General features: G+C 38.8%; 1 protein-coding gene across 1 annotated transcript; it reads left to right on the forward strand.

Moving 5' to 3' along the window:
- The first annotated feature begins 254 nt into the window (after positions 1–254).
- On the forward strand, positions 255–20631 carry Ip259 (NSA2 ribosome biogenesis factor-like IP259). Its single transcript, XM_067144170.2, has 2 exons — positions 255–522; positions 19816–20631. Exon 2 carries the CDS (start codon positions 19825–19827, stop codon positions 20602–20604), a length of 780 nt encoding a protein of 259 aa, XP_067000271.1. The 5' UTR covers positions 255–522; positions 19816–19824; the 3' UTR covers positions 20605–20631.
- The last annotated feature ends 1991 nt before the right edge of the window (positions 20632–22622 follow it).

A 22622-nucleotide genomic window follows, 5' to 3' on the forward strand; every position in this document is an offset into this window, starting at 1 on the left:
CCGTGGTCTGAACGTCGTGGCCTCTCCTTGTTAAACACGTGTCGTGCGCCACACTGTGCTCTGGTCCTCCGCGAGTACTTGCAGTTGTAAGCGGAGGGGATCGGTGGTGCGCTCTACCGCTACAACCGGATTACTCATCGGTATTACTCGCTCCGTTCCCACCTCTACTGATGACCCCTACCGTCTAGTCTAGTAACCGTGCCAGGCAGCGCTTCCGCCTCTGTTATTCTAGCTCGTTGATATTCTCTTTGGTGAGGAGGAGAAGAGGAAGAAGAAGTTCTTGTAATCTTTGATAATGTCGTGTTTTGGCACGTGTGATTGATTTCATCGAGATGGAAACTTTTTTGGGGATTGTTTTCGATGAATATGACCGTTAATGTTCTAAATTTCCACTGTTCTCTTATCCGTTATAGAGAAAAACAGCGAGTGTCCTGCCAACGTAATAATTGTGTGGTGAAGTTAGTAAAAATCTGTGAGGGAAGAAGTGTCCGGAAGTTGTTGTGCAATAAGTAAACATTTTAAGTAAGTAATGTACTATAATTAAGGAGGAATATTTACATTTGGCTGTGAATTATTACATAACGAAGCATTTATAACCCTTTAGTCACGAGCTACCGACTTTTGGAAATACACTATGTTCAGTCCCTCTGTCCTCTGAATAATGTTATGCTTCAGAAGTAACTGAACTAAACATCCATTATTTTAAATGATGATGGTGCTTATGCTATTTTCATAATTTTGTTGCCTGGAAGAGGGTTCTGCATATTTAACCTGAACGTTTTAAAAGTGAACATTGGGGTTTGGGGGCAGGTCTGCTTTAGGATCAAGCAGCCAGTTAGAGCCTACTTACGTAATTCTGACGCTAGTTCATTAGTATCCAGTAGTGGTGGGCACTGTCGAATACTTTTATTATTATTATTATTAGAAAAGCGCACGAATGTGCATTACAAAGATCATTGACCGTTTTAGTCTTTGCTATAGTCGCATAGAGATTTGTTGTTGTTTTTACATCTTGTGATGTGATACATGTCACAGAACTGATCACACAGAGAACATTCACATTTTTCATTTGGGTCGTGATAAGACATATTTTTACATATCGAATACTTTTAACAATCGAATACTATTCGCTTCTACAAGAAAACTATCGAATATTCATTCGATTGTTTTCATTCGGTTCTTCGCTAGCCTTGCATTCGGTTTCTGTAAGTTGTTTACGGCTTTAAGGAGCATTACATTCGATAGTTCCCAGTTACTTTTCCTGTTATTTTCATTCGCTTTACTTATTCGTGAGTCCAGAAGAAAATGGCTAACGTGATCGCGTAAACAATGAAATAAACCCATTGAACACATAATATTTCAGTGAAGCTTCAAATATATACCTATAATATACTGCGAAATAGTAATATATTCACAAGTGACACTTAAGAATTAGGTTTAAACATAGGACATTTTCTGTAATAATAAATTAAAAGTAGCCCATTTTAGCTGTATTATTACATTTAATTTGTGATATTCCATAACCTAAAATTCTTACAAGAAGGTTGCGAGTAGTAACTGTTAGGTTAGGACAAAATCCTCTGCATTGTAAATTTTTAAGATGGATCATAAATTAAATAGGTTATTATCGCGGATAAAACCACGAATTCTGTGGACATCGAATGGTTAACAAATCATGTCGTACAACACCAATTTTCATGCAGCTTATAAGATTGTCATATGGAAAATGGAAAAGTACAAAATAATTTTACAACTGTACCAAACACCTATACCCTTGATCCTTACATTCCACACAGTAATTATATAGGCCTATATTTGGAAGTAATACCTATATTTTTAAGTGTACCGAACAGTATGATATAGATAGTGATTCCCATAGGGAACCTGAAATATTTGTCCCGAATGAGTACATTTTCCAGGTAACTCATTCCTGGTTGCCAACGTTTCGCCCCAGTGTGCTAAGTTGTGCTCATCAGTTGGTAAATAGCACACCAACCAAGACGCATGGCTAGAGCATACCGTGGAGGCCACTGCGTAGGCTACTTGGAGCCACCGGCAGTGCCAGTGCACTATGAGAGACTGTCTCATTACGAAAAATTGATGCCTGCCTGGCCATATGGCTATGCACTGGCCTCCATGGTATGCACTAGCCATGCGTCTTGGTGGGTGTGCTATTTACCAACTGATGAGCCCAACGTAGCACACTGGGGCGAAATGCTGGCAACCAGGAATGAGTTAGCTGGAAAATTTATAATGTCCAATAACAGACCATTTATATTGGTATTATAAATTTACTCATTCAGGACAAATATTCCAGGTTCCCTATGGAAATCAACCTCTATGTCATCTGATGGCCAGGCAGACATCAATTTTTGGTAATGAGACAGTCTCTCATAGTGCACTGGTACTGCCGGTGGCTCCAAGTACCTACGCAGTGGCCTCCATGGTATGCACTAGCCATGCGTCTTGGTGGGTGTGCTATTTACCGACTGATGAGCCCAACTTAGCACACGAGGGCGAAACACTGGCAACCAGGAATGAGTTAGCTGGAAAATTTATCATGTCCAATAATGGACCATTTATATTGGTATTACCTAACAGTAGCCAATTTGAAATGTCATTGCACTATTTTCTGTAGGCTTACTTCATCACAGTTCACATAAACAACTGAAAATAAAGTATAAAATCAAGTACCTTTACATTATACACAGTAATTGCATATATTTGGAGGTAATATTTAAAGGTAACAGTGGACACTTTAAAGTACAATGATATTGCTGCACTTCCTGTAGGCCTACTTTATGATAATTTATATAACCATCTGATAATAAAGTAGAAAATTAAGTACCTGGGCATTGTACACAGTTATTACATATATCTGGAAAAAATTACATTTTTAAGTGTACCTACCTATCAGTACTGGTAGCAACTTTTAAGTACAATATTAACTTATTGCTCTATTTTCCATATGCCTACTTTATCAAAACTCACATGACCAACTGAAAATAAAGTATAAAATCAAATTCCTTTACATTGTGCACAGTAATAACATATATTTGGAAGTAATATTTACACCAACTTCGATGGAGAAATAGAAGCCATTTGTCTTGACCTAAAACATCTAATTTATAGAGTCAATTAATTTGAAAAAGCAGTCCTACTCACAGATTCTCTAGCTGCCATACACGCAGTATCCTCAAATATCAAAACCCATTCATCAAGAATTCATGACATTAAATACCTACTAACAAAATTAAAAACTTCAAAAGTGAAACATCACTTTACAATGGATCCCCACACATGTAGAAGTAGAAGACAATGAAGTGACAGATAAACTAGCAAGAAAAGGCACTAGTACCTAGATGAGAACAAACCTCTGGCAGCTAACTCAATCAAGATGATAATCACAAATAAAAACCTTGAAAATTGGAAGAAAGAAACTACCCAACTTACTGCAATGAAGAAATGGAAAAAAATAAATGACCTCTCGGACAAAAATAAAAGCAAGCTGAGGAAAGAAGCAGTGGCGATCTTCAGATTGGAAGCAGGACGTGACTGCTTAGCTGCCCATCTAGCTAGAATCAAAATTTACCCGACAGAAAAGTGTACCATCTGCAAAATTACTGGGTCAATGATGGACTCGAAACACCTACTGCAGAACACAGGACTCAACCCAACCCAGCCCTATACTGGTTGGCCAAGAACAAGATGAAACAAGAGTCTGTTTCCTAATACATCTGTACATTATTCATGTTATTTGTATATTACTGTTGTTTAGAGATATCAGTTTTGTATTGGAATTACTTCCCAATAAAACCATAGGTTACAACATCATTTACATGTTTAAAGGTAACAGTGGACACTTTGAAGTACAATGATATTGCTGCACTTCTTTACGTCTACTTTATGAGAATTTACTAGACCATCTCTAAATAAAGTAGAAAATTAGGTACATGTGCATTGTAAACAGTTATTACATATATTTGGAAAAATAATGCCTATATTTTTAAGTGTACCTAACAGTAGCCTCCTTAAAGTACAATGTCAATTAATTGCTGTATTTTTTGTAGGCCTACTTTATCACAATTCACACAACCAAACTAGAAAATAAAGTATATCTATGGATATTACGAAGACACAAATATACCTAAGAAGTCATGTTTATATCTAGATACATTGAGAAATATCAAAAAACTATCAATCACCAATGATTTGAATTTAGGGTTTTCTTTCAGGGGGCAGATTTCCAGTTAGTTGTTAGCCTCGTCTATCTTAAATTTAAATTATTTGGAAATTTATTGAACATCTCCCTTGGTAAATTATTCCAATACTTAATTATTCTTCCTATTAAGAAATATTACATATTTGCACCAACCTAAGTTAGAAAATGTCTTTGACTGATCAAGCAACATGTATGAAAGTACAAACATTGCAACAGTATCAATAAAGCAAAATTTATGTACTGGTAAGTGTGAAAGAACAAATACTGCAGCAATACCAATAAACCAAAAGATTTGTAAGTATTGCAAATGCACCAGAATACATATGTAGTAATTTACTGTATACATTTTTAAACAGTTTGCACTGCCAATTAATGCTCTACTTATGGTCATTCATATTCTAAAAGAATTGCACCAAAATGTACACAATCATCTACACATCAATGAATAAAAATGAAAAGGGATCATCACTGGATAGCTACCCTTGAAAAGAAAGAATATTAATTACTCCTATACATTACAGCAAACATATTAATATTAAAAATATAACATCAATTTTACTAATGTTTTGTCTTCAGATTAATTGACAGGCTGAATGTTTTCGGTTTCCTTTATAAAGGACAGCTGCCTACCTCTTGAGGGTGTCTCTCTTTGTCACATTTACAAATTCATGTTTAGAAATAGCAACATATCCAGATTTTTCCCTTTTAGCCTGTTCCTCCTCTCACTCATGATCTGCCCTGCTTTTGAAAATACCCTTTCAGATGGGACAGAAGTTGCAGGAATACACAAATACTTCTCAGCTAATCTGCTGAGTTCTTCCATCACCAACTTCTTACTCTTCCAGAAAGCAAGTGGGGATTTTCTTCTGTCCTCATATGGTTGGTCAAGATACTGCCTAAACATGATAATGGCATTACTCACTGGATTCTCATTTTTCATATGATCTGCTACTTTAGCATCCAAATAACCAAGGAGACATTCATTGTCATCAGGATACACATCTGTTGCAACATTATCTTGAATGTCTTGGTCGGTAGGGGACTGGGTATTCATTCTCATTCTTGATTGGAAGAGAGCAGCTAAATCATCTGTTATAAATTTTTTTGCATTTTCTGCGTTACTGTCTACTCCAAATCCTGCTTTCTTGAAACGGGGATCTAACATTGTGGCAGCAGACGGTAGATCCATTTTCTCAACTTTCCCCAACCTTTTATTTATTTCAAACAGTAATGTTTCTTGTAGGGATCTGCCGATAGCCGTACTTGCAGTTTTTCTTGTAATGCTTATTTGGATCCCTCTTACTAAAGGGATGATCGAGGATAGGGTTGGGTACTTTTGGCCAGACAATTCTGTAGTCATAAGTTCCATAGGTTTCAATAGCAAGACACAGTCTTCAATTACTTTCCACTGATCTGTTGTTAATGCCATTGGACTACCTGGCAATGATACCAATGCTGCAGATAAAGCCTCTTTGATTTGAAGCAGCCTCTGAAGCATGTAATAGACAGAGTTCCACCTTGTTATTACATCTTTCTTTACTTTCAAATCAGTCTGTCCCATTTGAAGTTGAACTGATTTGAGTTTGTCAGAAGCAAGAACACTAGATTTAAAATAAGATACTATTGCCCTGCTTGCTTGAAGGACACTATCTAGTTCCTGAGTATCTGTCAGTGCATGCTGGATAACTAAATTAAGCAGATGTGCTACACAAGGTAGATGAGACAGTCCTAGAATGCTGACAGCGGATTTGATATTGGCTCCACCATCAGTTACCACTGCCACCAACTTAGACATTATATTCCACTGCTCAAATATAGCTCTAAGAACAGCTGCTAAGTAAGTGCCAGTATGGTTGGTTGTGAGCTGTACTGTAGACAAAACATAACATTTCAGCTCATATTCATTATTAATAAAATGAGCTGTTACTGTCATGTGTGAAGTGTTACTTGAAGACGTCCAGATATCAGTTGTTGCAGACACATAACGTGCTGTATTAAGTTCATCTTGAACAGACTGTTGGATGTTCTGGTAGAGGTCTGGAAGTAGTGAACGACTCAAAACTCTACGACTTGGAAGTGAATATCTGGGTTCCAATTCCTTAATTCATTTCTTAAACCCTTTGTTGTCGACTACAGATAATGGTTGCAAATCTGTTGCAATCATTTCAGACAATGCCATATTAATTCTATTTAGTTTTTCTTCAGACAGTTCTCTTGACTGAACACTTCCAGCAAGTGTTAATTGAAGAGCAGGAACTCTTCTAATCATGCCTGTTAATCCTGCAGATGGAGATGGAATTACTGGAGCACAGGGAACATGTTCTGTCCTTGTATTGTGACTAGGAGTTGCACTGAGTTGATCATCTGGATCTCTTGCTCCTTCTCGTTCACTTCTGAATACACTTACATGTTTGCGCTTCAGATGATCTCTCAAGTTTGAAGTGTTATTTTTATACTTAAATTCACTTTTGCACAGTAAACATAATGCTGTGCCCGGAGTTCTTTTCTCAAAATGGTCCCACACTAAAGATCTATTTTTTCTGTTCATGTTGTATTTTTATTTTAGCACTTAAGACTATGTAAAAAAACGAAGAAAAACTATAAAGCTAAGAAAAACTATAAAACTGAGTATAAAGTAAGAAAACTATTAAACGAAGAAAAACTATTAAACTAAGAAAAAACTATAAAACTGAGTATAAAGTAAGAAAACGAAGAAAAACTATAAAACTAAGAAAAAAACTATAAAATTGAGTATAAAGTAAGAAAATTAGAAAACGAAGTACGTAAAAACTATTTATTTTAAAGTGCACTCTTATTAATAATCAATATTTTGCAAAGACCTATTCACTGAAACGGCGCAAGACATTCATTTGCAACTATGAATAAGGGGTATAATCAGGATGTGCGCATTGTTTTGAGTAATAATACATTTCAATTGGTTAATGTGCAGTGTTATGATTAAAATGCATTTCAATTGGTTCTTAAATCCCGCCGTTTCCTCACAGATATCATGTGTTTGGGTGTTAGAAAGAGAGAGAGAGAGAATTCTTCCGATATCATACGAACTGAATCGGCTGCCAATCGGTAGAAGTCGTAAATTCATTCGCTTTTCGAGTGAAGGGATGTGGGAGGGAACAGCTGCATTCGCTTTTCGAAAAGCGAATGAATCATTCGAATACCGTTTAAAACAATCGAATATTTCGATAGTATGAAACTATCGAATATTTCGATAGTGCACATTCGATAGTGCCCATCACTAGTATCCAGTACCTATAAATATAACCAATATAACTTACTTTTCTTTCACATTTAGAATACTTCACATATTTTTGGTGTTTTCTTCTCTACAAAATTCATCATTTATAAGTATCATTATGTGCATAGAGATACTGATATTAATCATGCAATGAAACCTTTTCTACCGGGCGAGTTGGCCGTGCGGTTAGGAGCGCGCAGCTGTGAGCTTGCATCCGGGAGATAGTGGGTTCGAATCCCACTGTCAGCAGCCCTGAAGATGGTTTTCTATGGTTTCCGAATTTCACACCAGGCAAGTGTTGGGGCTGTACCTTAATCAAGGTCACTGCCGCTTCCTTCCAATTCCTAGCCCTTTCCCATTCCATCGTCGCCATAAGACCTATCTGTGTCCGTGCAACGTAAAACCACTAGCAAAAAAAAAAATCTTTTATGTACTCATTTGAGGGGATATTTTTCACTCAGCTGTTATCCTGGGAGCCATTTTTGTTAAGAAACTGAATTGAGAGCCTGAATTTTAGAACTTTGTAAAAACAGTACTATTTACACCTACCTTTATCAATCTCACACACCTTATTTTCAGTTTGCACTGTTATCACTTCAGTTAGTCGCTCAAGAATTCAGCAAGACACTCGTAAAGTTTCTTGGTGCATTCAACTGGGTGAGTTGGCCGTGCGGTTAAGGGCGCGCAGCTGTGAGCTTGCATCCGGGAGATAATGGTTTCAAGCCGCACTGTCGGCAGCCCTGAAGACGGTTTTCTGTGGTTTTCCATTTTCACACCAGGCAAATGCTGGAGTTCACTCTGCAAGGATTATTTCATAATATGTTAGTTTTAATGCTGCAATTCTTACCTATAAATGATTCTAGAGGAGAGATGTGTTCATTACGCCTGCCAGGTTCCAACCCACCCGCCTCTAGAGGTATATTTAGTTTTATAACCTAAAGTAGTGGCCCAGGCGCCATTATTCATTGCTTCTGCCAAGGATCATGGCCATTGGCTGACGTTACCAACTACTGCAAAAGATAAAATACTAAAGAGGCCCGCGAAGTTTGAAAATTGATATAGATCTATATCATCTGATGCCCAAGCAGGCATCAATTTTTGGTGGTGAGACAAAGTCTCGCATAGAACATTGGCACTGCCAGTGGCTTCAAGTAGCCTACGCAGTGGTCTCCACGGTATGCACTAGCCATGCGTCTTGGTTGGTGTGCTAGGTACCAACTGACGAGCCCAGCCTAGCACATGGGGCCGAAATGCTGGCAGCCGGGAATGAGTTACCTGGAAAATGTATAATGTCTAATAACAGACCATTTATATTGGTATTATAAGTTTGAAAGTGTCATGGCATCAGGCGGTAACCGTACACTTTCTCAATTCCTCCTCGAATCTTGGGGCTTACGGCAAGAAATAAAGGCCATTTATTAGCTTTAATGTATTTTTGCACATCCAGGCCAATCTCTGTCATGAGAACAGTGGCCCCTTTGGGGCCACACTCCCTTCGAGAGGCTCTTTTCTATCACCACGGTGTATACTGTCCGCACGACAAGAAAAAAAGTATAGCCATATCAATCCGAGAACCAACAGTTGGCAGCAGTGCTATTCTACTTACCTCTACTTACCTCAGCGCTACTAGAGGAAACCTAAGTATTAAACAAAGGAGAGTTACTTCGCTTGCGCCACATAGTGTTGCCTCGTGTTACTAACATTGCTGAGTGGACCCTATAACTTTGCCCTGGGGCTGTACCTTAATTAAGGCCATGGCTGTTTCGTTGCCACTCCTAAGCCTTCCTATCCCATCGTCGCTATAAGACCTTTCTGATCTGTGCTGGTGCGACGTTAAATTGAAAGAAAGAAAAATTGGTGCATTCAAGAAACAATGGATTCTTGCATGTAGAGCACTGGTAGACAGTTCAGATTCTAAATTATGATCACTAGGGTTGGGAAGTTTACGACTTAAAGAAGTACAAAATATGTAAGCAAATATGCCCTAAAAACTACCTATATATGATCTAAGAAAAAAGAGTAAAATATGACTTAACACTAGAACCGCAGCAATCTGTATAGGGCCTACCCCCCTAGAACTGCGGGTGGGCGACTAATGATTTTTTGTGATTATTAGTGAATGGATGGGTATTTGATAACTCTGGAAGATACCGGTGCATGCGCTATTTGAAAGTTAGAATATTAAGAATACAAATAAGGAACATTTAGATAATTGTCTAACTTATCTGGCAAATGTCAATGATGTACAGTATGCTGCAAACAGTTCCTTTGCAGGAATGGCATTTCACACGACACACATTGAGCATGCTTTTCCTTTGTCTCAGGAATCTCACCTGGAATAATGGTGCGGGCATTTGCAATCCTAGTTGCTGCATATTTCTCAGCGAGCTCTTCACCCAGCTGCAGAATGAAGTCCCTGCATTTCAGTTTCTTTTCATTCAGTGCGTTGTACACTACCCAGGCATTCATTCCTGCCAAATCCAGCAAGTTGTAGAACTTACGAAATGGCCAGAGCCTGGATGGTGCCTTCATTGAGTAGCCTATTTGCAAGCCATTTGATCGACTACATCCTACTCCATATTTTGTGTCATCATAAAATGTGAGTGTGCCTGGCTTCTTTTATGTTACCAGGTTCTATTTTCACATCAGGGTGCATAGTGCTGAGAACGAGAACATTGTTGTTGCTTTTTCCCTGATAGATTGTCAACGACGTATAATGTTTTTTCAGCAGCACTGTGCTGTGCAAATTGTGTTTTGCCTGTTTCACACACACTGGTACTTCCCTGTGGGCCTTGTTCACTGTACCAACAACACTTGTTGCATTTGATTTCAATGTTTCGGAGAGAGATACAGAGGTGAAGAATTTGTCACATGTGACATTTCTTCCCTTCTTCATATAAGGTTCCATCAACTTCTTTACTACAAAATCACCAAGGCGCTCGTTACTTGGCCTAGCATAATCTTCTCGGAGATACGGGAAGGCATTCACGACGTATTTGGAGTCTTTGTCGACCGCCATCCAATATGTCTGCCCATATTTGGCTATTTTCAAGGCCATAAACTGCGTAAATTTACAGTGGAATTTAGAAGGGAAGAGCTGCTCATCAACAGTTATATATGCTCCAGGCAGTGATGTAAAAAATACCCAGGTATTTATAAATCGGGGTGTAAATAATCAAATAACCAAAAGAGACTAGTAATAGAAAATTAAGTTACACTAAAAAAGTTCTAAAAAATAGAGGCCTTACTTAATTTAGGTTTAATGAAGCTTAACAAATGTATTAGGCTGTTCATAATCATACATAATGGATCTCTTTAGGCGTAGGCCTATATTCCAATTTACAATGAAAAATATCAATTGAGTACTACAAGTACAACTAATCTGAGTTTTCATCACGCTCAGCCTCAGAGATGTACTCTTCATATGAGAGCGAAATATGGCCGTCATCGCTATCGTCGCTACAGGAAACTTGCATTTGATCATTATTGGTGTTTTCAACTTCTTTTTTGCTGCACCCGCGTTGTGTCCTTGGACTCTTTTCTTTTGGAGTTTTGTTTAGCAGATTCCAGTTGTGTGACAAGTAAGCTTTCTGTCCAGCCCTTTCAGTTGTAAGTCGGTTTCTTTTCTTACAGTGGATCCAGCTGAATGTGCCAGACGTTCTTTCAATAGCAGTAGATGTTACTGGAGCGCTTAAAATTCTCAGGGCAACATCAGCTAGCTCACATGTTTCTTTCAAGCCCCTCCACCATAATGTAGGGCTAATTGCTTTCTCTTTTTCAGTATCTTTTAATCCTTCCCAAAGAAAGGGCCGCTGCCACAGCCCCTCTTTTTCTCTGTAGTCCGCAATGTTTTGCCAAAGTTCGACTACTTTTCTTCCCATGCTACTGCCGACTTCACAGACGAACTCAATAGGATCAAGCCGTTCAACAGGTTTCAAATTGCTGTAGTAAAGAAAGATAGAAAACAAAGGAGGGCAAAACCTTGGTTCAACCAAGAGTGCTACAAGGCAAGAAAAGACGCGTTAAAAGCACTTCATAAAGCAAGAACCTCACAAACACAAGAGGACTTAGAGGAATATAATAAGGCCAGAAGATGCTACAAACGAACACTAAACGAGCATAAAAACAACTATCAGGCAGAAGAAGAAAAGAAACTCATCCAACAAGCCGAACAAAAATGGTACAAGGTCTTAATGCCGAAGCAACCCCATTTTCCTAGGGACCTCCCACTCGAAATTTGGGAAGAACACTTCAGGAAAGTCCTTCAGTACAGAGAAACACGTCCAGCAAAAGAAGACCAAGAAGAAGTAGAGTCAGTGGTTCCATTTTCAATAGACGAAGTACGGAAACAAATCACCAACTCAAAGAATGGTAAAGCATGCGGACCAGATGATATTTTTTACGAGCATCTAAAAGAAACAGCACCAGAACTCACGAAAACATGGACAGAGCTCTTCAATGAATGTCTGCGACAAGGAAAAATCCCGGATAAATGGAGGATATCTACATTGAAGGTATTATAGAAAGGAAAAGGGGATTGCAGGGACCCGAACTCCTACAGAGGGATAGCTCTAGAATGCTCTTCACTGAAAATTCTGACAGGCCTCCTGGCCAAAGGAGTTAGCAAAATGACATCTCACGCAATCCCTGAACAACAATTTGGTTTCACCAAACAGAAATCCACAATCCAAGCAGTAAGTTGCTTGCAGAAAGACATAGAAACAGCGTTGGAACTGCCAAGAGGGAAACTTCATGCAATATTTATAGACTTCACAAAAGCCTTTGACTTGTTAAATAGAAAACTTATAATAGAGAAATTAGAAAGAATAGTTGGAAAGAACCAAGTAACAAGATTGATACAAAATATCCTATCAAACAATCAAATAATAATAGACAATAGAGTATCCACAACAGACCCTATGAATCAAACAAATGGAGTCCTCTACTTTTCACAATTGCCACCGCAGAAGTACCTAGAGAAATAGACACAGAAAATGTGAAAATCTACGTTTACGCAGACGACATGGTCATTGTATCACAAAACTTGGAAAATATTCGAACAGCCTTCAGCAAACTTACCACATGGGCAGAAAAGAATGAGCTTACTATAAATATTAACAAAACGGTAAAAATGACATTCAGAAGAGGAGGCAGACTATCAGCAAATGACGTCATCATGTATATGAATATTCCGATGAAGAACGTACCGCATTTCAAATACTTAGGAATCACACTTCAGACGAGTGGAGATGTCTATGACCTTCACATAAAAGAACGAACCATCGCAGCAAAGACGGCAATTAATAGCATAAAGAACCTAAGACAACTATCCTTGCCCACAGCTACCACACTGTTTCGCTTAAAAATTGCTCCCATCATAACATATGGACTGGAAACCATCTGGACACACCTAAAGAAGAAAAACTTCGAAGACATAGAAAAGGTCAAAGCCAACTTCCTCAAAAGAGCACTGTGTCTGTCAAAGTACACATTATCCCGACTTACATATGTACTAGCAAGAGAGCAATTTTTCATCAAAGACCTCCGCCTCGACCTGCTTCTACCAGCTACCAAAGCCTACTTGGATGTACTGCAGGAACTCAATAAGAAGAGACAAGAGATATGGCCAGAGTTTTATTCAACGGATGCGATGATATATAGGGAATGGACACAAGCCAGTTATGATCTACGTCATGTATTGACAAGATATGCCGTACACGGTTTCCATCATCGGATATGCCTTACAGATAAATTCCATGACCCGGACGATAACTGCAAGTGTAAATTATGCGGAGCCTACTGTGACCGTATCGTGCAACAAAAGACAAAACTCTTTGACAAGTTTCTGTAACAACTAAATGCACATTGTGCGAAATTTATCATATTATTAAATTGCAACCTTGAGATGAAGGGTTCAGTAAGTCTGCAGCCAGATGAATTTGGCCGACACCAAATTTCACACGTTTCTCCAATATGATTAATTTTTTTAAATATTTAAAATTGAATGAAAAATAACTTAAAGCACTTTTAACTAAGCTTTTTTTTAAAATGTCCTTTCTATTGAATATATTTTGTTAGCTTTTGAGTTTTGGCATACACATATTTCAATATGCATATAGCCATAGCGTACACTTTTGCCTTTTTCCTGGCAAGAAGTAGTGTTTGTTTACAGTGCGCTATGTCTTCTCATATGGGCTATATCAAATTTGTTACTTTCATTGACCTGTCTCAGTCTCATCCTTGGCTTTGACAATATGAAAGTGACTGAGGTATGAGTGATGCTAGTAATATCATTCCTTATGCAGCCAGTCCCTGTTATGATTGGTGTGAAATATTGCTCATAGGGTCGGTTGGTGCATGCATTTCAGTGGGCTTGGCAGACTGATATGTAATAGCAACTGCTGCCTCGGTGAAGAAAGCAACGGGAAACTACCTCACTCCTCATTTCCCTAGCCTCTTCATTGATGCCTAGGCTATTTATGACGGCTGTTGGCGGAGCTGCAGAGGATCAAACCAGCCTTCGGGCTACCCAACATACAGCATACATAGCCTACTCTTACTACTAAAGTAGCTTTTCCCTCCCACATCTTTGTTGCTCATTTCCAGTACCGTAATAAAACTCGACCTTCTCAATATCTTGGTATTTATTAAAAATTTAAAACACAAACAACCAACAGGTTTTATCATATATTTTACTTTAGTTTAAGGAAAAAAACACACTTTAAGAACTAAGAAAGACAAGGTTACAGTGCCTAAACATATAAATACCCAAAAAATACCCAGACATCCATTTTCCTTTTTTTTAGTTTTGAAGGATCAATATTGTTCCTGATTTCAATTTAAGGCATCAAATACCTGTGTTTCAGTCCTTGTTTGTCCTTCACTTCATCAACACATCAAAAAGTGTTGTACAAAGCTAAATAAACTGAAAATACCCTCATTTTGGGTATTTAAATGACCACTGGGTATATACCCAGGTAAATACCCAATTTATATTTACCTTCCCACTGGGTATTTATTCGACCCACATCGCTAGCTCCAGGTATATAGCTACGTTGGATATTTGCAATGAAGGCGTACCAGATTTCTGATACCAGTGCAAATTTGTCTTGTTTTAGTCTTTCTTACCTTGTAGATTTAATGTCAAATCTAAAGAGAAACACATTATTTCTCCGAATCTATCACGAGCCATTGTTGATTTTTATTAGAATTGCCCCACTTCTCTGACCACAATGAGTCGAGTACTAAGCCTTTAGCTCCTATGGCACCGCAAATGTACAGTACAGTATAGCAAGAAAGGCTTCCATCTCCTCAGTCTTTACACACCAATCATGTAATATCAGTACACGATGTGCCTCAGTCTCAGTATGTCACAATATGTTTCAAAATATTGTCCATGATCATAAGTCGCCAAGCACTTACGCAAGTGTCTCCAGGGAGACGTTGTGAAATAGACGTACGTCTCCGAATGCACAACCCCTTTCTCCGATAAAAGTTTCGGATCCATCCGCAACTTGCAGTGTGTTTTGAGATCTCGTGCTTTCAGTTAACACATTTCACTAGAAACACCATATCCTAACTCACGTTTTTCTATCACAAATTTGTGGAGTCGTTCTTCAATTTCTGGAAACACTGCACTCTGCCTGCGGAACGCTCTGCGATCGCCGTTACTTTTTATAACTTTGTCCTTCTTCTTCTTCTTCGGGCAATCAAGAATACATGATTCATCAATATCGTACTTTATGCCAATGGCACGATTTCCGTTTATTTCAGCTTCGCTTAAAACTTTAAGTTTCTCATGGACATTAAGTGACCACAGATGCCATTTTGAATCCATCGCTTACTATCGAGACAGCACTTGCGCGGGACAGATACGGAACTCGAATATGAGCGAGGTAGACTTCTGTAACCAACAGTCTCGACTCTCGCAGAGTACAATATCCCGCAAGATCAGCTATTCGCGCACCCAGCATGCCAGCAACACTTGTGAAACAAATGACGATCGAGCATCCGCAGCAGCGGCTTTCGTATTTACTGCATCTTTACCCATATTCTTTGATTTACCGTTTTTCATTACCTTACATTTCACTTTTACATGCCACTGTAACCGTATTGAGAAAAAATCGATCTTGTTTTCTAGAACATAACTAAAACACAAAAAGACCTGAATGACTGTTTACATGTGGTATATTGAGTACGGTAACCGTATTCAAATCTATTTCAGTACTCCATGTAAACGTAGTAAATATTTACGAGAATGAACAGCTTAAATACGACCCGCACCCAAGATTTAGAACCAATATTTTGGGAGGAAAAGTGCGGGTGGCATTCGGGATTATACGGTACGTCCCTGGTTAGACCCCAACTAAAGTATGGTTCCAGTGTATGGTACCCTCACCAGGCTTACCTCATTCGAACATGTCTGTCATTGAGCATTTGTTCCCTGAGGACATTACTAAGCTATTTCACCACTACATGACTTCGAGTTATTCCTTGTGGGGTGGGCAATTTTATGAACAGATGGATGGGGGGGACTTTGGGAAGTCCACTCTTGCTGGTAGTGACTAATTTCTTTATGGAGCATTTTGAGGAGGGGGTCTTGCTTTGGCGCCTGTCAAACCTATGATTTGGTGATCACACATTTGTGGTATGGACAGATGGTCCTGAGAAACATGATGTATTTTTAAACCACTTAAAACAGCAACATCTTTCAATGAAATTCACTATGGAGATGGAGTCGGACGGGCACCTTCCTTTCATGGATGTTCTATTAAGAAACCGGATGGCTCCTTAGGACATACCATCTATCATAAACCTACTCACATAAATTTCTACCTTCATTCAGATTCTCACCACCATCCAGAAAAAACAAACAGGGCATTCTCATGACACTCGCCATGAGAGCGATACAAATTTGTGAGCCATCAGATATCCAGATGCAGAAGATCTTGAGAAGCTGCTGAATGGTATGGATGAAGTCTCGGGTAAAGAGTATAAGATGAAAATAAATAAGTCCAAAACAAAAGTAATGGAGTGCAGTCGAACGAAGGCAGGTGATGCAGGAAATATTAAATTAGGAAATGAAGTCTTAAAGGAAGTAGATGAATATTGTTATTTGGGTAGTAAAATAACTAACGATGGCAGAAGTAAGGAGGACATAAAAAGCACATTAGCACAAGCAAGGAAGAGCTTTCTTAAGAAAAGAAATTTGCTCACTTCAAACATTGATATAGGAATTAGAAAGATGTTTTTGAAGACTTTCGTGTGGAGCGTGGCATTGTATGAAAGTGAAACATGGACAATAATTAGCTCAGAAAGAAAGAGAATAGAAGCTTTTGAAATATGGTGCTACAGAAGAATGCTGAAGGTGAGATGGATAGATCGAATCACAAATGAAGAGATACTGAATCGAATTGGCGAGAGGAGATCGATTTGGCTAAATTTGACGAGAAGAAGAGATAGAATGATAGGACACATCTTAAGACACCCAGGACTTGTTCAGTTGGTTTTTGTAAGAAAGGTAGGGGTAGACCAAGGTATGAATATGACAAGCAGATTAGAGCAGTTGTAGGATGCAGTAGTTACGTAGAAATGAAAAGGATAGCACATGATAGGGTGGCAATGGAGAGCTGCATCAAACCAGTCTATGGACTACAACAACAACAGATATCCAGGAGGAGATGGACACACTCAAAGTCACATTCAAGGGAATGGTTACAACAATGTACAGATTCATAGAGCCCTGCATTCCAGAGGGATAACTAAGCAAAGCTCACAGAAAGAAGTGATGGGAACTGCCTCTCTGTTTTACATCCATCACATCACAGACCAAATTGTCAAGGTCCTCCGCAAGCACAATATAAAAACAGTGTTTGGCCCCATCACTAAAATTGCTCACAGTTTAGGTAAAAGCGAAGACAAATTGTTCCCACTATTACACCATGGGTTGTACAAAATTCCCTATACTTGCGGCAAGGTATACATTGGCTACTTCCTCTAGAATCATCGGGTTTGTCTGCAGATCTATAGCTGTCTGTTTCCTTCTAGCCATGACTCGAAATGTTATTCCTGACAAGTTTTCTGGCCTGATGTGGTTACATGGATTACTGTCCTTAATTCAAACACACGTGGTTGAATTTGAATACTGTGCTGTTTCTTTCATTGCGTATCACATACTCGTTATTGAAGTGAGTTGATAGGCTAGGAATACAAGCTGATCGTTGACTCGGTAATGTTCACGATTGTCAGCCAACTCTGCGTCAAGGAACGTCATTGCTAATCCAATTACTCGTAGCTTAAATTCCAAATTATCAATAGTTTGACAATAGTTTTCTTTCAACTATACAAGAACCTCATTTATCTGGCCCTCATTAATCCGGATGTCCGGTTTATCCAGATCGAAAGTAATAAAAATTTAATTTTACCTGTACAGTATTTCTTTTATGTGGTCAACTCTTTCTGAATGTCTTTTCCGCCAAGGATAGTTAAGGAAAGGAATTGGAAGTAAGTCGGCTGCGGACTATGAAGGAACCGTGGACTCTTCTGAGTTCCTTGACACATTTGCATGCCTTCCCGGATGCTCGGACGTAGATGTGAACGACATAAATGACTGGTTGATAAATTATTGTAATTCAGGCTATGGTATGACAGTTGAATAAATTATTGCCTCTTGTTTCAATCGCTGCTATGTTTTGTGCTTTAAGAAAGTTTATCACAGAGCAATCCTCACATGTGGCGGGACTTGTCTGGCCGATATATGATTGCTACATCATAGATCTGTCACGCATGTTCATATTTCCCAGCTAAACATGTTTACTTTACAAGAAAAGTAATAGAGAAAGTTAAAGTTAATTTCTGGATGGCCTACATACATATAGGCCTACATACGCTTCCATTTTTAAATTAAAGTTTATGCGACTGTCAATTATGCTTGCCATCATGTTATACCTTTGGCTAACTTTTTTGCTTCATTCAATGTCCTGATAAGTTATTTCAATTTCTTCTTACTTGCACAACCATTTCTAACTATTTGTTTCCAATGTGCACCTCCTTCTTAATCTCGTTTATTTCTCTGTTTTTATAATCAACTCTAGTTTCCTATTTCCACACTAGGCAAATGCTGGGGCTGTACCTTAATTAAGGGCATGACCACTTCCTTTCCACTTCTAGCCCTTTCCTATCCCATGGTCTCCATAAGACCTATCTGTGTCGGTGTGACGAAAAGCAACTTGTAAAAAAATTATACAGTCAAAAAGCTTACTTCTGAAAGTTTTAAAATTTTTCTGTGTTTCATTAGCAAGATCTGCTGTTAGAATATTTATCTTAATATTAAGCTGTGAGTCTCCATGGCTCAGGTGGCAGCGCGCCGGCCTCTCACCGCTGGGTTCCGTGGTTCAAATTCCGGTTGCTCCATGTGAGATTTGTGCTGGACAAAGCAGAGGCAGGACAGGTTTTTCTCCGGGTACTCCAGTTTTCCCTGTCATTTTTCATTCCAGCACCACTCTCCTTTACCATTTCATTTCCTCTGTCATTCATCAATCATTGCTCCAGAGGAGTGCGACACGCTTCTGCTGCCGACACAGTGCCTATCCTCGCCGGTAGATGGAGCTTCATTCCATTCCTGACCTGGTCGAATGACTGGAAACAGGCTGTGGATTTTCATTTTTATTAACCAGTAGGTAGGCCTACTAGATATTCTAACAATCTATAAAAGTGTATAGATGGAAAAAAAACTCTATATGTTTAGCTTGTAAACCCACAAAATAATGAGCCATACTAACAGCCTTACACAACCTGAGCACACAGACCTTTTGTACAGGTATACAACACACAATGTAGACACATTTTTTGCTGATACAGTTGCTCGCAAGAATGTCAGGAATGGGGTTGCCACCTATCTTAAAACATACGAATTTACTGAGGGATGTGTTTTAGGAAATTTTTACTTTCTTGTCCTGGCTAGAATTGTCACTTGAAGCTTGTCTCTTTATTCTTTAATAAAGGGAAGTTCAGAATTTTGAATAGGCTAGATCAGAAGAGAAATGGTGATTCTGATTGTGGTTGATATTATTATTACTACTATGATTCTGCATAATATTATTATTATTAGTACTACACTTGGTAATCTGTTCCTCATAAATCTTTGTATCAAAATCATAGCGGCATGAATGTGTGGGTAATCTGTGGTTCGATGAGTGTATCTTAAAAAATATCTGTACCTTAACATTTTAATTTTTTTGTGTATTTTTACCCTATCATTGCAACTATTGTGGAGGGTGTGTTTTGTTGTTCAGATTGCAAAGGAAATTGTTAACAGTGAGTTTTTTCCTTGTTGCAGAACACAGCAATGCCACAGAACGAGTATATTGAGAGACATCGGAAGCTCCATGGTTACAGGCTTGATTACCATGAGAGGAAGCGGAAGAGAGAGGCTCGTGAGCCACACAAGCGAGCTGAAAAGGCTAAGAAGTTACGAGGTTTGAAAGCAAAATTATACAACAAACAACGTCGTGCAGAGAAGATACAGATGAAAAAGAAGATCAAAATGCACGAAGAGAAAGATGTTACCAACAAGAGTGAGAAAGTTGCTGGTGGTGCTTTACCAGTTTACTTATTAGATCGAAATGTGCAGTCTCGTGCCAAGGTGTTATCTAACATGATCAAGCAAAAGCGCAAAGAGAAGGCTGGTAAATGGGATGTGCCAATTCCTAAAGTAAAGGCGCAAGCTGATGCTGAAGTATTTAAAGTTATGCGGACTGGAAAGTCACGGCGAAAGGCTTGGAAACGAATGGTCACGAAGGTAACATTTGTTGGAGAAGGATTTACGAGGAAACCACCAAAGTTTGAGCGCTTTATTCGCCCGATGGCTCTAAGGTTTAAGAAAGCTCACGTTACACACCCTGAATTGAAAGCCACATTCTGTCTGCCTATCATTGGAGTTAAGAAGAATCCTAGTTCCCCCATGTACACGTCTCTTGGAGTGATCACCAAAGGTACCATCATCGAAGTAAATATTAGTGAACTTGGACTTGTGACGCAATCTGGTAAAGTAGTATGGGGAAAGTATGCTCAAGTTACTAATAATCCTGAAAATGATGGGTGTATTAATGCTGTACTTCTTGTTTAAGAAAAATAAATGATATGTCCAACCTTAGTCTTACATTTTACACATTCCTAGCATATTGCTAGAAAACTGAATCATTTATAGGTAATTTGTTATAGATATTCCTGGAAAATAATTTTTGTTTTTTGCCATTTAATTAGTGATTCACATCTGAATTAGAGATCAAGTAGCCTAATTATTAAATTTTCTTATTGGTTACACTCAGCCACACAAAAATTGGCTGGCAAAGAAATATCTAATTATATATATTGCCAAAATGCAACGATACTTGGAATCCTACCACCTGCACAATATGTTCATTCTATTTCATTCAAACAAGGGGATTTTAAAAGAAAATAGACTTTTGTGCAACCAATTTTTGTGTGGTTGAATGTACATTAACCTGGGAAGTAGAAACAAGCTTGTCAGGGACTGAGAAGAATTGGGATTGATGAGGTGAAAGCTGATCTACTTGAAAACGACAGTGTTTGGAGATTGTCCTTGTCCTTTTGTGCTTCTATGTTTGTGAAAAATTACAACCTGTTTTCCAGTCAGGGATGGAATGAATGAAGCTCCCGACTTGGGGCGAGGATAGGAATTGTGCCGGCTACCGAAGCCTGTCGCACTCTTCTGGGGCAATGATTAATGACTGACAAATGAAATGATAGTGGAGAGTGTTGCTGGAATGAAAGATGACAGGGAAAACCGGAGTAGCTGGTGCAAAACCTGTCCTGCCTCCGTTTTGTCCCGCACAAATCTCGCATGGAGTACCGGAATTTGAACCACGGTAAAAACCATTGGGTTCCTTTATGGTATGATATGCAATGCTAAATGTGCAGCAATTTACATTGTCTTATTCTCTTGTACCATTTTAAAGAAATCACTAGTTGCAGATTTAGAAGAATTCGGAAACTGTAGTTTGTTTTTTCAAGTTTCATTATGCTGGAAAATGTCTGCCATCCCACCATGGGTGGTACTGAAGATACATAGGCACAATGTACTTACTTCATATTCATTGTCAGTTCTTGCTATAAAAGCCCACTATTTAGAACAGGCACTGCTATTAGAACACTTCATTTTTGGCATGACAAAGTAAAAGAAAATTTTATTGAGCACTTGAAATCTGAATCTTACTCCGCTCTGATTCTGTTGGCCAAACAGCTAATACAGGGCATGACAAATCCCAGGCGCCAGGTCGCCATGGTACCTAAAATTCTTTCTCTGGCGCTTTGTTTTTGAATCTGGGTATAATCTCCCACTTCATAATTATATTCCCAGTTTGGTTGTTGCTGAACTATTGCAAAGTGCTTGTAATAATACAGAGGCTGTAAAGGCGTGCTCGGTTAGCCCGGAAGGACGTGGGTTCGAATCTCCGTCAGGAAGTCGTAAAATTTAAGAAACGAGATTTCCACTTCCGGAGGTTCACTCAGCCTACATCAAAAATGAATACCAGGGTAAAGGTGGCCGGGCTAACCACTACCCCCAACAAATGCCGAGGTTACGTATAGTGGAAGCCTTTACCTTCCACCACTGCAAGGGTCTTCATGACCTGGACAGAGATGACTTTGTACTAATACACAACCCCCTGATACTCCACACGGTTGAACGAGAGAATGAGGTTGTGTAACGGCGGGAATCTTGGGAAGTACGGTACTGTAAAATGGGGTGAATAGAAATAAAAACAAGGAAAGTTTTGTAATTTACTGTAAATTGTTGCAATTTAAAATTGTTGGATATATTTGTGAAATAACATATACTGAAGAGAAAGTCATGTTTCAAAGGTGTGTCCACACTGTTTTGTGGAAGCCATTGTCAAGTAAAGTGGAGCCAAATCACCACGAGTAAATTGGCGCTGGAAAACTTCATCAATACAGCAGGTAAAATGTTTAATAATTATAATGTTATTTGCTTTACGTCCCACTAACTACTCTTTTACGGTTTTCGGAGACGCCGAGGTGCCGGAATTTAGTCCCGCAGGAGTTTTTTTACATGCCAGTAAATAACACGAGGCTGACGTATTTGAGCACCTTCAAATACCACCG

The sequence above is a fragment of the Anabrus simplex genome, chromosome 3 (genome assembly GCF_040414725.1).
Source record: "Anabrus simplex isolate iqAnaSimp1 chromosome 3, ASM4041472v1, whole genome shotgun sequence".
NCBI classification, from domain to species: domain Eukaryota; kingdom Metazoa; phylum Arthropoda; class Insecta; order Orthoptera; family Tettigoniidae; genus Anabrus; species Anabrus simplex.